The sequence below is a fragment of the Eufriesea mexicana genome, unplaced genomic scaffold (genome assembly GCF_001483705.2).
Source record: "Eufriesea mexicana isolate 0111107269 unplaced genomic scaffold, ASM148370v2 scaffold440, whole genome shotgun sequence".
NCBI classification, from domain to species: Eukaryota; Metazoa; Arthropoda; class Insecta; order Hymenoptera; family Apidae; genus Eufriesea; species Eufriesea mexicana.
In genome coordinates, this window is record NW_016908588.1 from 292760 (window position 1) to 308295 (window position 15536).

General features: G+C 38.6%; 1 protein-coding gene across 1 annotated transcript in view; it reads left to right on the top strand.

Moving 5' to 3' along the window:
* The window catches only part of Ecr (ecdysone receptor), a 195420-nt gene that overhangs the window by 92964 nt on the left and 86920 nt on the right, over positions 1-15536 (top strand). The window contains exon 3 of the mRNA XM_017897019.1: positions 1-407. Coding sequence (XP_017752508.1) covers positions 1-407 — 407 coding nt within the window. The remainder of the gene's footprint in view (positions 408-15536) is intronic.

Consider the following 15536-nt stretch of genomic DNA (forward strand, 5'->3'; position numbering starts at 1 on the left):
CGTCGGGGCGATCGCGTCCGTGGTGGCCGGGACGGCGTCCTTGACACTGGTCAAGGCCGAGACGCCTGAACACCTGGCTGGGACGTCCACGACGCCCTCGTCGGTCACCGGGCCGGTGACTGCGGCCGGTGGCCTGTTCGCTGGGATCACGGCAGGCAACAAAAGCGCCAGACCGGACGACTGGCTGGCCGCGAACAGCCCCGGTTCACCGTCCGCCACACTGCAGGGCCAGCACGTGGTCTACACGAATCCGCAGCAACAGCTAGCCGAGTCTCAGCAACAACAGCCGCCGCTGGCCCATTCCAGTCCCCTGGCCCACCAGCAGCAGCAGCCCAGTAGCAACAACGGGTACGCCAGCCCTATGAGTACCAGCAGCTACGATCCTTACAGTCCCAACAGTAAGATAGGTAAGTGCAAGCTTTATTGCAGTTCAGTCTCCATGTGCTTTTCAGATAACCACCGGACAGGTGGTCCAAGACATTCCAGCTTTCTCTGCGGCGGATTTTAAATATGGCGGACTGCATTTTGCAGACCTATGACAGTTTACAGGGTAGCGACTGTTCAGCGAGAATCGTGGCAAACTCGAAACTAGACACGCGAATTAATTCGATACCTCTTTAACGCTAGAACTACCAACCCGGTCAAAATGACTGGTCCCGGAATTTTCCTTTTTGCAACCACCGAACACATACACCTGCTTTAGGAATAAAATTGGTAGCAACTCGTATTAAGAAAGAACTATAATCGATATATTCACTCGTATTCGTCTTACTCGCTGAGATTACTATAATCTGTGCAGGTTACAGTTCGGTGCCCATTAAAGATCGGTAGTTATAGTGTTAAACAGAGTTGAATATCTATTCAGGGATTAGGTAATATGAGATTTATGAGGTCCTTGCCCACCGTTGATGTTGGCTGTGGTGTCCTCGTGTTGCGATGGCGTTTTCTTCGTTTTGTTATGGGGCCTGATAGTGAATTCGTCAGTAAGGCCTTCCTAGCATGCCCTGGAATTGGTATATATAGGAATCTTGAAATAGGAATTTGCATATATATAGGTCTGGAATTTGTATATATAGGAATCGGAGGATTCGCCGAGGCAAGAAAAATTCGTTCCTCTTCGTTCCCTCTGGTGGCGAATGCTTGAACGATGATCGCCACAGGTTGATCGTTAGAGCCTCGTTCCTCCTTGATTCCTGCTTGATTTACAGCTTAATCGTTAGAATCGTTGTCTGTTAATCGCTAGTCACGTCCACCGTTGAATCTAGAATAGTTCCTGTAATGTCGACTCGAATACTCTCGCCGGTCACAATAGTCCCGAAAGAGAGGAAGCTTTTAGACGAAGTACGTAGATGTCGGAGTGTGGTCTCGTGCATTACTCCCTGCGCCGCCACTGAAGCCATCTGTCGTCATCCCTCGATACCAGAAGCCGAAACAGGAGCCCTCTCCGGTCGAATCGTGGAAACTGAGGTGCCATTTTGGAACGAGGTCTCGGTGTGACTGGCAACTTCGAAACGGGCCTCCGGCCTTCGAAGCCTCGAGGCATAAATCACGCGTGTAAATCCTGGCCGAAGACGCATGAGCGTGGAACGCGAGGCGGATGAGGAATTCAGTGCACGCGTTCGCGTTTCTTTCTGTCGGTCGCGCGGTCTGCGAGAAAAAGAGAGTGAAACGTCGACCGGCTACCGGATGTGACGTCACCGGCCACGTTCTCCTCTCACGCAGACTTCCCCTGCCTCTCCGGCCGCCTCCTCCTGCCCCCCGGTCCTCCCCCCGCCGCGGCCGTTGTGTCTCTCGTGTCCACTTCCGTCAATCCAAGTGATTGCTTGCACTACTGCCATACTGCACCGTTCTCGCGTGCTGGCGTCGATGCACGCGAAGCTTCCAGGCGGAGGCACGTTTGACGACGATCGCGATACAGCCACGATGGGCGCCGCCGATAAGCTGGCCACACGCTCCCGGGGGTGGACATTGTTGTCGAGGTCTCGGAAATTTTCTCAACCGTGGTCATCGTGTGGATCAACGGGTTAGGAAAGGAATCATTGTACTTCATATAACCAAAAATGCGAGAAAAAGAAAGGTTTCGGTAAATACAATCCCGTCACAACGGTTAAAATATAAATGTTTAGCGAATTTTTTCGCGAGCATATAGCTGAAGAACCACACTTCAGTAATATTGCATTAAATATTAGCTGATTTTTATCGTTATAAATGTACAGTGCTGCAAGGTATGCCAATTTCAGTAAAAAAATGTGATCACTCTGAAACAGGCATTTTTCTCTATTTTGAAAGTTTTAAAAAAATTTTGGATTACTTATAGAGGTTTTTATGGACAGCATAATATACTTCGTACTTTTGAAAGTATATGATTCAAATTTGGTGGATTTTTAACGTAACAGAATTGAATATAGTTCGTGTTTCTGACGATCTGGGCTGCGGGTATTTGTAGGTTAGGATGATCGATTGGATTCGATTTTAGGTTAGGTTTCTCGAGTTACGGAATGTATCGTTGTTTGTCGAGTAATTATATATGGGTATTGATAATTATGATAATTGCTCCATTTGTGAGATAGATGTTATATACTTGTTTGTCACGTTTTATTTGGAATAGATAAAACGTATTGTTTGAACTGCGTACAGCGCTGAAATCGATTGGAAAAACTTGTCACTTGGTAACCCTAACCAATTTCCTATTTTATACAATATACAATTTTTCTTGAGTTAACAGACTGCGATTCGTAGATAAATAAAATTCTAATTGTACACGATTATGAAATTAATTATAAAATTAGATTGATGTATCGAATTTTCTCGGTATAGTAGATCTAGGGAAATGGAGAATTTGTATAGGAATTTATAGGGAGTTTTTCAACTGACAAAATACGGAACTACGCGTCTTATATCTGATATTTAAAAAACATGTTTTATTCTTATACTTTGCGTTTAATAACACGTATATAGCTCATAAATCGATCGTAAACAACGATATTTCCTAACCTCAACTAATTTCCTAATTTCATGAATTTCTTTGTAACTTAACAGACTGTGATCGATTATAATCGTCTTTCGTGAACAAGTAAAATTTTAATGTCGCGTAATTGTAAAGTTAATTACGAGGTTAAGTTGACGTATCGAACTTTGTCGGTACGGTAGATCTAGGGAGATGGAGAGTCTATTTAGGGACATATAGGGGATTGGAAATTTTTCGTTTGAGAAAATTCGAAACTACGCGTTTTATCTCGGATATTTAAAGAGACGTTTAATTTATGAATTTCATCGTCACGTTTCATCGTTGCATTCATTAAAATCGCTTAAGATAGGGAATAAATGCGACCTGCGGATTCTCGAGACTGCCTGCTATCTGTCGAGGGCGGAATTTTTTCAAGACCTTTTCTAACAGCCGGACAAAGGAGGAACAAAGATGAATACGAGACGCAGTTTGTCAGAAGGAGATTCAGCCTTGGTTTCCGCATTCAGGAAATTCGTCCGCCAAATGAGACCTTAATAAGGCCGGCTTAACCTCTTCGCTCCTTTTCGTCGTGAACAAACGAAATTCTTGGTCAGATAAACAGCCCGGGGAACACAGAGAAATATTACTTAGCGAAGATCAACCTTGTCGATATCTGATAAATTGCCAAAGCAAATTCTTCCACGATATCCTTCCTGCAAAATCGAGCGAATCGGCTTCCCTTTAAAAATAACCTCTTTAAAAATAATCTCTTCACTCTCCTGCCCGTCTAATTTTATTATAATATCGAACAAATTAAATTCCACGTCGAATACCACCGCGTGGTAGTCGAATAAACGTAACTTCCGTCGGAGAATTACACGCGTTCGAAAAGCAATTGGAAATTCGTATTCCATAAAATCGAAATGGCGAAGAAATTTAATTAAACGTGACATTCAGCTTCTTGGTTCGCCGAGATGGAAATGTAAAAGGAAATGTAAGAGGAGGTAACGTTGGTTCTCGAATTTTCTGACAGCAGAGCCAGCTGATCCCGTGGTTAATGAGAGTGTGGCGTTGTGTCTCGAAGCGTTTTAAAAATAGGGTTGAATGTTATATTTCTCTGCCCAGCGACATGTGCTAATTGGCTGCTTTTACCTTGTGCAGGGTGCAACTTTTTCACCCCTGTTCCTCCGCTGGGGTTACGTGTGCCGGCCCCGAGCTGTCGTTTTATTAGGCTAAGTTATCGATTGCCACCGTAATAACTTTTCTTCGCCTGCCGCGAGAAACGCTTGAATTTTTTTGCCGCGAGATGCTCGCCTCGCCACGCTGATTCATCCTTTTGCTTTCGTTCTTTGTCAATTAGTCGCACGCCAGCTCGTTTCATTGATAAATTATGCCCCCGATAATCAGCCGTTATCAGTAGAACTCGACTTTCCACTTAGAACTTCCGTTTCTTCCCTTCCTTTTTCCCCCCTCCTGTCCTTCTTCTTTTTAATAAATCCCATTGCATTGCGCCTTTTTGTCGCGATAAGGGGTCTAATTCGATCATTCGCGATCCTCGAGGAAAGATTTATAAGCGCCGGATAAGATACGTTGATGAATTACGAGGGATTTTCGAGGCGCAAGCTAGCCTAGGGACATTTGCTTCTCCCTAGCAGTCGATAGCCGCGTAAAGCGGAGAAGATAGCCGTCGACATGCCCCGTACCAATTTACATCGTGTCCCATTTAGCCGCAGTTATGTGGGCTGCGACATTGATTACGAAATGGAGCCCATTATCGAAAGGGTTCTAAGCGGTTTTTCGCGCGATATGGGTATTTCGTTCGCGGGTGTTGCCGATTGGACCCGCATCACTGCGTCGGCCATTCGTAGATAAACGTAACCCGCAAAAATTTCCAACCATTTCCATAATGTACACCTTTCGGCGAGGGACGTGTTATCTGTGGATCTTTATGGCGATCGTGGCTCATAAAAATGGAACTCCTCGACTTGGCCAGTTCCGAAACTATTCCCCCCACCAAACCGTGAAATTTCCGCGGAATTTAGCCACCCATGATACGTGGAATCCATTTCGATCCTCCGAAAACGGTATAACGCTACTTTATTCGAAAAAACCTTCCTTCTGCACATGTCGTGCTACAAATTCGGATGACAAATTTCTCAACGTCGTCTTTCGCCATTTGCAAAAAGAAAGGGAACGACGCGAGTGAAAAATTCGATGGGGGGGAAAAAGAGACGAGAATCGCCATAGACAGAGAGGCTAAAAAAGACACGGACGATGGTGGAAGATGGAAAAGAAGGAAATTTGTTCCGCGGAAAATGAGGAGCTCCCCAGGCGAAGTCACCTGTGCATAGGCAGTCGCGTTTCCCTTTTTTCCACGGCCCCGGAACGCGTCTGAGAACCCACGGCGGATTTTCCACCGGCTAATAGCGGGTGGTGCTGTGTGAATTGCAGCAGGATGCAGATACGGCCTTGAGTGGCGATGCACGAACGTGTGCGTGCGCGGTGCACACGGTTCGTGTGAGCAACATGCACAGTGGCTCCACTCACACGTGCCAATGGAAGCGACCAACACGTGTGTGCAATGTGTGTTGGCGGTCGTGCACACACACACTGCAGGCGAGGTTAATACTACCAGATAGAGTAACGTGTATACTGCGCGTTATTTAGAGCTTATGCGTTCTCCGAGACGTCAGAGTCGGGGATCGGCTGGGAAATTGATGCTTGCCCGGCTACCTTTCGCTCTTTTTTAGGAGACATCCGTTCTGATGCTTGTTTTCGGACTTGCTCGCTGGTAGGGATCGATGGTGCTGACTGGTGTTACGTTTTCAGAGTGTTCATCGTCCATGGAACGTGTTTCTCGATTTTAGGTTATGTTCTTCGATCTGTTGTTGTTTAGGTGACGAGCGTTTAGGTTAGGTTATTCTCGGAGTGGTTTAGGAGGGTTCGTTTGGCCACGGGAACCTTTTTTTGGGAACTCGAGGATGTAATTTTGGGGGAGGATTTCTTTCATGTCGGAAATTGATTAATTTATTCCGCCATTTTCTGTTGATCGGAATATTCTGACTGTAACTCGACGTATTATTGGTCGAATATAATTTCTCGAATGAAGGAGAAATGTTTCCATGATTCGGTAGGGAAATGCACAAATTTAAATAAGTTTCAGTAACTTTATCTGTAGATAATTTATCTAAATGAAACTAGATATGCGTTTCATGTATGTATATTAATTAATGTTTTGTGTATAGTGGTTATCTATGTGCAGTAGTATACAACACTTTTTTGTATGTATATTGTAAATTAATAGAAATTATATTCAATGTAATATATGGATAAATATATTCTAAATATATCTATCTCATAAAATTAAAAATTTTAAAGGAAAAGTGATTCTTTAACTCACAAATTTCTTTATATTTTAGACTCATTGTTAGCCTAGCTAAATATTATTTATCATAATCGCATTACTTTAATTCCATTTCTATTCGTTTATTTATTTTCAAAAAATATTGCTTTTAAGAAATGTATTATTTTACAATACAACAATACTGCTCTATTTCAAAGAACCTTTATTATTAATTTTACTATATTATTGCCAAACTCTTGCATAATTAATTCAAATTCGTAGTGCAATTATTATTGGTTCATATATTTTATTAAATACTCATATATTATTAAAATTCTCAAAATGTTGAGAAACAATAACGTAGGACGATATATAACTCCTGAATAATTAATTTAAATTCGTAATCCAATTATTATTGATTCATATATTTTATTAAATATTCGTACCCTTGTTAAAATTCTCAAAATACTCAAAATGTTGAGAAACAATGACGTAGGACGATATATAACTCCTGAATAATTAATTTAAATTCGTAATCCAATTATTATTGATTCATATATATGATTAAATATTCGTACCCTTGTTAAAATTCTCAAAATACAGGAAATACTCAAAATACTGAGAGACAGTAATGCACGATGACATATGAATAGCAGAAAACGTAGGACTCACCTGCAGCTTTCTAATTTACTTCGCCACTCACCATCCCAAAGCTCACGAGCTTTCGCCTGATTTTCAACCAGCAGCCTTTACGCATCGATACCTGAGAGACGATCAGCGAATTGTCGCATGATATCGATTCATACGGCAGATTAGTGCAACAGTTACGTAAATGCACTCGCGCCGCAGCGTATACGTGTGTGCGTGCCTCCGTGAGCGTGAAACTGCGCTGATGGGACGAGGTTAATGACAATATGTCGGGCTGCCACGGTTCCTCCCACGCATCGGTTGCACTGGCCCATATAATTATTATTCTGACTCGCGCAGACACGCATACACGCGTCGAACCATTTAATTTTCCATCGTTGAACGTGAGCCGTTTTTGCGCGAAAGGTCTGCTCCTGGTATCCGGTTATTTCGTGCTGTTTATCCCTTGCATGGCAACCTCTTTCTTTATAATGCCTCCTTGCTTAGGTTAGGTCTCCCTTTTTGCTGTAACAAGTGGACTTTTGATGTTGCTCGTTTGGTAGCCTTGGCTGGGTGATGGGGTTTTAAGTTGGAAATAATTTGCGGGATTTATATGTGGACTTCTTGATCGCGTTTTTGTGTTATTTTAGAGATTTGAACATCTCTTCGTGTATGATGGAATTTTGAGATCTGCTGCGAACGTTGAATAGATCGTGCGCAATTTTCCATTCAAACAAGTTTATCAGAAAGTTGAGGTTATGCGAGATTCGTTTTGGATATGAAAATCATCGTTAGTCGTTGGATCGTTGAAAGTGTGTCGATAGAATGTTATTTTCATAAATATCAACTTTCCTAACCTCTTTTTATCGAAGAAAACGGCTCGTTTAATGTCAATGAGCATTAGGAATATGGTGGAGTATTAAATGCAACAATGTTCGAAGAAAGTGGCGTTGTTATTGAAAACGGGGAGTTATACGCGATCTTTTAGTTGTTCGGTGAAAATTACGCTTGCAATCTTGAAAGCAGTTGCACAATGTCCTTCGATGACACTTCCGGCGACCTTCCGTTGGTGCTTCCGGTCCGTATCCGCCTCCGGTTTAGAGAACCGGAAGTCACGCTGGAGGTGGCCGTTCGCGAAAGCTCTGGTGGGGCTTTGCAAGCCGGGGACCACGCAAATGGAAGTACATCTCCAACCTCCGGTTTTGCACTTGCATTTGACATCTATTCATGTACAAATCATACTTCCACATCAGTTGCAAGAACTTATCTTATTTCCTCTTGGAAAACGTGAATTGATTCAGTATAAAATATCTACATAGATAATTGAAAAGAAAGGAACTATGAACGTGATAAAACAGTAATAAATAAGCTGAGTAACAAAAATGCATATTATAATAATTTTAATTGTAATAAGTAATATATAATTACCAGTGTAATATAAAAAGGATTAAAATTATGTAGAATTCTTTACGTCAATGCATAGGAATAGTTGTTTTTATCAGCAACATGACTTTTATACTTAATAATTTAATGTCAATAAGATATTTATTACTTCAGGTATCTATACTTCATCAATTACAGTGTCGACATACTTGATTAACCAATCTTCACCTGCGTCATTGCAAACTAAACCAGGACAACAACACAAAATCTATACCACTGGTTAGAAACTCTCTATACTTTTTAAAACTAACACCAGATCATATTATATTTAACCAATTGCAACATCAATAACTACCTTCATAACCTTTAACACAACTGGAGAACAAGTATTTAATGAAAATCACTTGCAGAACCTTTCAAAACATTTAATCTCTGTCAATCATCATATCCAAGGTGATCATGGAAATATTTCTTGGTGGAAAAATGGTAAAATCAGTAGTAGAGGTTAAGTGGGAACGTGTGGCGTCGCAACGCAATTTCAATGCTCGATAGGAGCACGTAGGAGAACACGTATCGTTGACATATCCGCACACCGGCGAGCAGACATCTCGTCGATACGCAACGTGACCGAGGAGAGAGCATCGGGACGTTCTATATTTACCAGCGGTTCACTTATCAGCTGCTTATCAGCGAGACAGCCGGAGGAGGCGACTCCTCTCTCTATACTGTGGCAAACACTTGGCCCTCCGCTTTCTCTCTTCGCCTCCTGCACCTTTCCCCCATGTATTTTTATCTTTCTTCTCTGTGGCTCATTCTCTTATGTAACCTCAAATCCGCATTGCACACTGTGCCCTAATAGATCCTGCCTTGTTCTCTTTCTTTCATTAAAAACAGGAGATCCTTTTTTGATTACACTGTAGGTACTATAATGTTTGGTTAAATTGAAGATTAACTGATACTGATGGGATCTGCCTTGAAAATGTTCTGTAATAAAGTTATAGTGTTTACGTAACTGTTTTCAGAATGCTCTTTTATAATACCATGCTTAATGGTGACAAATTGTTAGATTTTAGGAGGATTTTGCTATCTGTGACTTTAAATTGTGCAGGTCTCGTAAGCTTTTGAGGGAAATGGTTTACTTAATAACGTGGAATAAGTAAACTTGAGATTGTTGGCAATTTCTTTCACATATAGCTACATTTATTCTTAGGAGAACTACTGTTCTTACCATTCTGTACATTTTTGTTCGAGACTCTTGAATTTTTAATAAAATTACTTTTCTTTTTCTATATATTTCTACGCTGTTAGTACTTCTTTCTGCTGTCAAAGCATTTACTTTGTTATAGTTTTTGTTTGGCAAAGGTAAAGTGATTCTTCAGTAAGTATCATAGAACTGTAGAACAGATGACATTTTTTATCTTATTCCAACTGTAGAAATCTTGTTATCAATGCTTTATAGAATCCTCTTCTGTATTTATATCTTATTCCTTATAGAACCTAAAGTTTCAGTACGCTTCTGTATATGTTACACACTTATGTCAGAACTTTAAACAGGCTTTAGCGTAGAATCTGTACTAAATTAAACTTGTCTTCTTGAAATCACTTTTCTAACGTGAACTATTTTTCAAAAATTATATTCAATTTAGGCCTACGTAATCAAAAACATATTTAACTTTTGATAATCTCTAATATAACCAATGTTTTCAATTCCTACTTAAGTTCTATAAACCCAATTCAATCTACAAATGAATCTTCATTATATCACTTTGCTTGGGCTTGGGTGGTCATGGTCCAGCAAAGAAAGGAGGAAGAAGGGGAAAAGTATCGAATCAAATTGATAACACAGCCTGCTCTCTGTTATCTTTTGACTGAAAAAAAGGAGGCTCTGGGGGATTGAAAAAAAAGTAAAGTTATCGTTGGAGAGCAACGAAGAAACGTGTGCGTGTGGCGTTGATGTAGGTCGTCGGTGCGTAATCAGTCAGTCGCTTCGCTTATCAGGAACGCTATCGGCGTATCATCTGTACGGGCTATGCCTGACCCACATCAGCCCGTGGCCAATCGAAATCGTGAGCGCTAGCTCGAATTTTCGCGATGATTCACATCGGACGCGTGCTTCTGTGGAATTTTTTCTTATCTGTCCTGACCGATAAACCGCTGGTTGGTTAGAAATATTAGAAACTCCGTCGAATAGTTATTTATTCCGATTGATCGCAATATAGGTTAGGAACAATTTTCTGCGGTTCATAACAGCCTAACTTTTTCATATTCCTCTTCTTTCTTATTTAATCAAACAAAATTACCGAGAACAATAAAACTATATTTATTTATATTTTATGTTTAATAAAATTTCAATTCCAATTTAGCAAAAATCATTTTGTATATTTTTGTTGATTTAAGGTAAAGGTTATTTATTACAAAGAAAAATTTCGAAATTATGAAAGGAGAAATGCAGTGAATATTTCTTGAAGTTTTCCGTTTCGTTAAGTTGGCACTTTCGTCGTAGATCGCTGGTTACAGGTCGATCGATGTCTCTGGGGAATTAGACGAGCTTCCCTCCTTCCTCCGTCGGTAAGCCTCAACGGAGAGGGATCGGCCTATTTTCTAGCGTGTTTACGTGGTAACACGCGAGGTCCGGTGCTTCCGGAAACGAGACTGCCTTAGAGGTTGTGATAGACCAAGTTCCTGTGGCGAACTGGTTACGAACTTGTACTGTTCGTTAAGAAACAGATCTTGTCATAGTTCGATTTTCCTATAACTAGATCGATTTACAAACCAAGATAACCAAATTTTCCACAATTACATTAAAGAACATAAATTATTTTGATAAACGAAAAAATTGTGTTCTAGGATTTATAAATTCCATGAATTAATAATTACAGACCATGTTTTTAAATATCGCTTCAATGTATATAAATTTTGTAGATATATTGTTGAAGATTAATAATTGGTTCAAAAAATTTTAAATTTCTAGTGATGCAAAACAATTTCTATAAAATATTTCCGATGATTCACTCGTTAAAAATGGGCAGAGTTGTTTTAACGATAAAATGCGCAGTATTAATAAATCACCAAGTCCCAAGTTACTAATAGATTACCAATTTCCAATCACTCAAATTATAAGTTCTTCGATTCCACATTTCTACTGATATAAAAATTATTTTTGCAAAATAAAAATCTCTCGTTAAAAAAGAAAAAGAAAAAAAAACAAATTTTGACATTACAATCCAAAGTATTAATAAAAAAAAGTTATCCAAAATTAATTATTAATAATTAATTTCTCTAATTACAAAAGTACCATAAATAATTTTGCTTTGCAATAAGCACCATTTAATTGTTCTCTGTATATTCCGGAAAATTTCGATAACAGAGTCAGGAGTAATTTATAGTAGTGAAAACAGGTGTTCGATGGTAGTGGAAAACAGGCAAAGTCGATGACCAACGTGAGGCTCGCGAATTTAGGTCGCACGATATCGGGCTGGTTCGAGGTGCGGGTGCCAGGACGTACTTTACCTTACCTTATCGCGATCCATGTTATCACGGTCAGATAAGGGCACCTCGTGCTCGCAACTCGACCGCCAGGTTGCCGATTATACTCCGCCATGCAGCTTGCAATTTTAGTCGGGCTGCAATTTCGGCTGCATCGTACGATCTCGATGGTTCATCTGTAATGGTTTCCATGAAACAAAGATTTTCTTCGTTTTTAAAACGGTTTAGGTTAGGTGTAAAATAGAGGAATAAAGTTTGAGAGGATTTGGAAAGAACAGATGCGAAAAGTCGATTGACGAAATGGTCGATTTTATTCCGACGAGAATAGATATTTCGCTAGAGATATCGACGCGAAATTCCCTGCTGTTTATTGGCAATGATGGCCTTAAATGAAACGACTACTTCGATCGAGGGTTATCATATTTTTGTCTCTCATCCGGAGTGCTATTTTCGATGAATATAAGCTCTTTTCCTTCGCCTCGTTTCTATCTCTTTCTGTCGCATAACGCGAAAGTGTATCTCTGGGGAATATTTTTTAAGGTTACCACTCGAAAAATTGCGACAATGTAAATAGGTGATTTTAATTACTGTTAATAATATAAATTCATCTGATTTATCTTAAGAATTTTACTCGTGTTGTATAATTGCTAGATTTTACTTGATAATATTTGTTATTTTGTGCCTAATTGTTTATATGCGATTGATTAAAAAAAAGAAAAAAGTTCGAATACTTTAATAAAGTTTTATAAAGTCGCGCTTAAAACGTGTGTCCCGTGACGCCATCTGACAGACCGTAGTGTTACTCGTATACCCAATTTCATCGGTAGATGGCGCCACAGTTTTACTTGGCGGCCGTTGAAAAATCGAACTAGTGGTGTAAATTTGTAAAAAGTGCGAAAAAGTGGTGATCAATTAACGACAGCCTGTTGCAAACATTCTTTAATCGCCTGTCAACGATATCCTACGACGAAACAAGGTAGGATACTCATACAATCGACATTTGCATGCAATATTTAGCAAAGATCATTGACCTCGATATACTCATGCCGTTGACACGAAATTTTCTAACCTATGCAGATTGTCATGTGCCGTCTATGACATGTGTTTCTATACGAATTAAAAATTAGCATATTAAACCATGAGTTTGATAATTACGCGAAACATGTTCGTATTACGTAACGAATAGTATCAGCTATACTGTCTTTATAAATTATTCTTTTTATTATATCAAAATTGTTAATTTCGATTTCGAACATTTATAAACGGTGATTATATTGAAGTGCATTTGTCTTTCAAAATGGAACCACAAGTTTTGTCTATGAAACAATTACGGCTTTTTAAGTATTCAACTCGATTTCAGTTTCTAATGTTAAAAAGACGTTGGAACGTTAGATGGTTAGAAACGGGAAGAGACGTCCTCGGTTTACGAGGACACGAGAACGCTAGGAAGGAATGGCGTTTACTTGGCGCACTCGCTCGACCAGTTTTTACCGTCCACGTTGGTCCGCCTCGCAGATTCAGCGGCAGTTCGACTATATCATGGTCGAGGTATAGAGAATCGATTTTTAGACAGGCAAAATTGGCTTGTGTTTGAGAAATAGGAGGAAGCATTCTTTTGTGTTTTTATTAGAAAATGATTCATTCTGTATTATTCAGATATAATAGAATGATTTGAAACATTTAGGTGCAATATTATATTTTTCTCTGATATTTTATATTTTTCAATATTTCTTGCGATAAAATGCTTCCAATACTTTGTGAAATATTATTCACTTGATGCTTGATGCAGACACTTAATATATTTAGAAACTAATATAGCAGAGATTTTATGGTATTAATATTTGCAACGAAACACAATACTCAGTCACGCTTAGATAACTGATATATATATTTTTGTTATTTCTGCGAGGATTATAATAAGATTAGTACTTGTAATTCTAATCATTATTACAAGTATGTATTAGTAGTAGGAATAGTATGAAAACACGTAAAGTTGTTAGTGATATGAAATATTAATGTAGGTAGTGTTTTATACAAGTATCTTTGGCAATCTTAGAGTTGCAGAATATTTTTATCAGTTTATTGCCTATTTTAGTATCAAATTGTATTCATGTTTTATATAATTGGAGCATTAGTTATTTATATTGCAATATATAGAAAATGTAGTGTGCTATTATAAAGATATTGCTTATTAATATAACAGTGTTGTGTTAGCAGTAAGCAATAGAATATCGTAGACACTAGTATAAAAAGTATATGCACATCGTTACCCCTATTATAGCAAAGACTTGCTGATTAAATCAGTGATTCAATGAATATAAAAGTTGAAGTACGGAAGTAGAAAACTAAGTTGAAAACATTGAAAATATCAAGAAATTTAATAAATTTCCTGTCATCTGAGAGTACTTTCATGGGATTATAAAATATTACTGGCATGGAAATGAAATTCGAAGCCCTATAAAACAATATTTTATTAACGAACATGAATGTGTGCAAATATTTTTTGTACTCACTGTAGTAGGAAATTAAAACTTCATCAATTGATATCACCAAATTTATATCACCAGTGATATTTAATCATCTCAATACCAGTAGTATCTGGTATCATTAATAGAATCAGTGGGTGAGCTGAAATTAATTTTCTGATATCTGTTTCAAACAAATTGAAAATGAACTACGTCATTGTTGTGAAAGAAGTAAGAAGACATAAAGTTATGAAGTAGTTTCACTTTTCCATGGTGGAAATCGACGAAAGGAAATGGCAGCTTGCTGCAAGAACCGATCGGCGCATTGTCTGAGCGTCCATAAAAGGCGTACTTTTCCTCTCGACCGGTGTAAAACTTGGAAAGTATGTTAATGTTAACCTTTACCCACCGAGGAATATTTTCCATCAAGAAAGCGTAATTTTCTCTTACGCGTACGAAAGCAGAGGAATTAATCGAAATCGAATTTACAATTTTTTGGAAATCGTGAAAATGAATAAATTTCTTCAGTTTGTAAGTAAAAAATTATCAAATTGGGACGAAATTTTTGATAAGACCAATGTCGATATTTATTAACATATTATTCACGTTTCGTTCAATTAAAAATCTCTTTCGTTTAAGGAACGCCTCGATAACTGTACAAAGTAATTACGTAACAGTTAATGCCAATTAAGTATTCAAAATTTAACAATACCGTTGAAAATAAAATTACGTCGAAATAGAAATAAAGAAGTTCAGCGCAACGTAGTCAATAAAATGGAAGAATGAGATTATATATCTGGTCACTGAACTAATTATAAAAGAGGAAGAGAAATTTTTTTTTTTTTTTAATGGCGATATTACATGCTATCGAATTACATAATACATTAACGATACATAAATAAATATGCACATTTATTAAATGGAGAATAACGAAACGAGGAAGTGTGGCTGAGGAATGTCTTGATGACAAATAAATCAATATGCTAAAGGAATTCCATTCTTCTGCAATCACGGTGATTAAGAAACGTCCTGGGTGCGTAGATTGCATAACACGTGCAAAAATACAACCAGCTGATGATAAATATATTGAACCAGCCTCCAGTTTATAGTTCACATTTTGTACAATTATATATTACCATGATTCAAAATTTCCGATTTTATTCTCCAAAAATTTAATTCTACTCGACGTTCATGACAGACCCCCATTGTAATCCCTCTACTTAATCCATGGGAAAACAGGCAAACGATAAAACAAACAAAATAAATAAATAAAACAGCTTCTTTA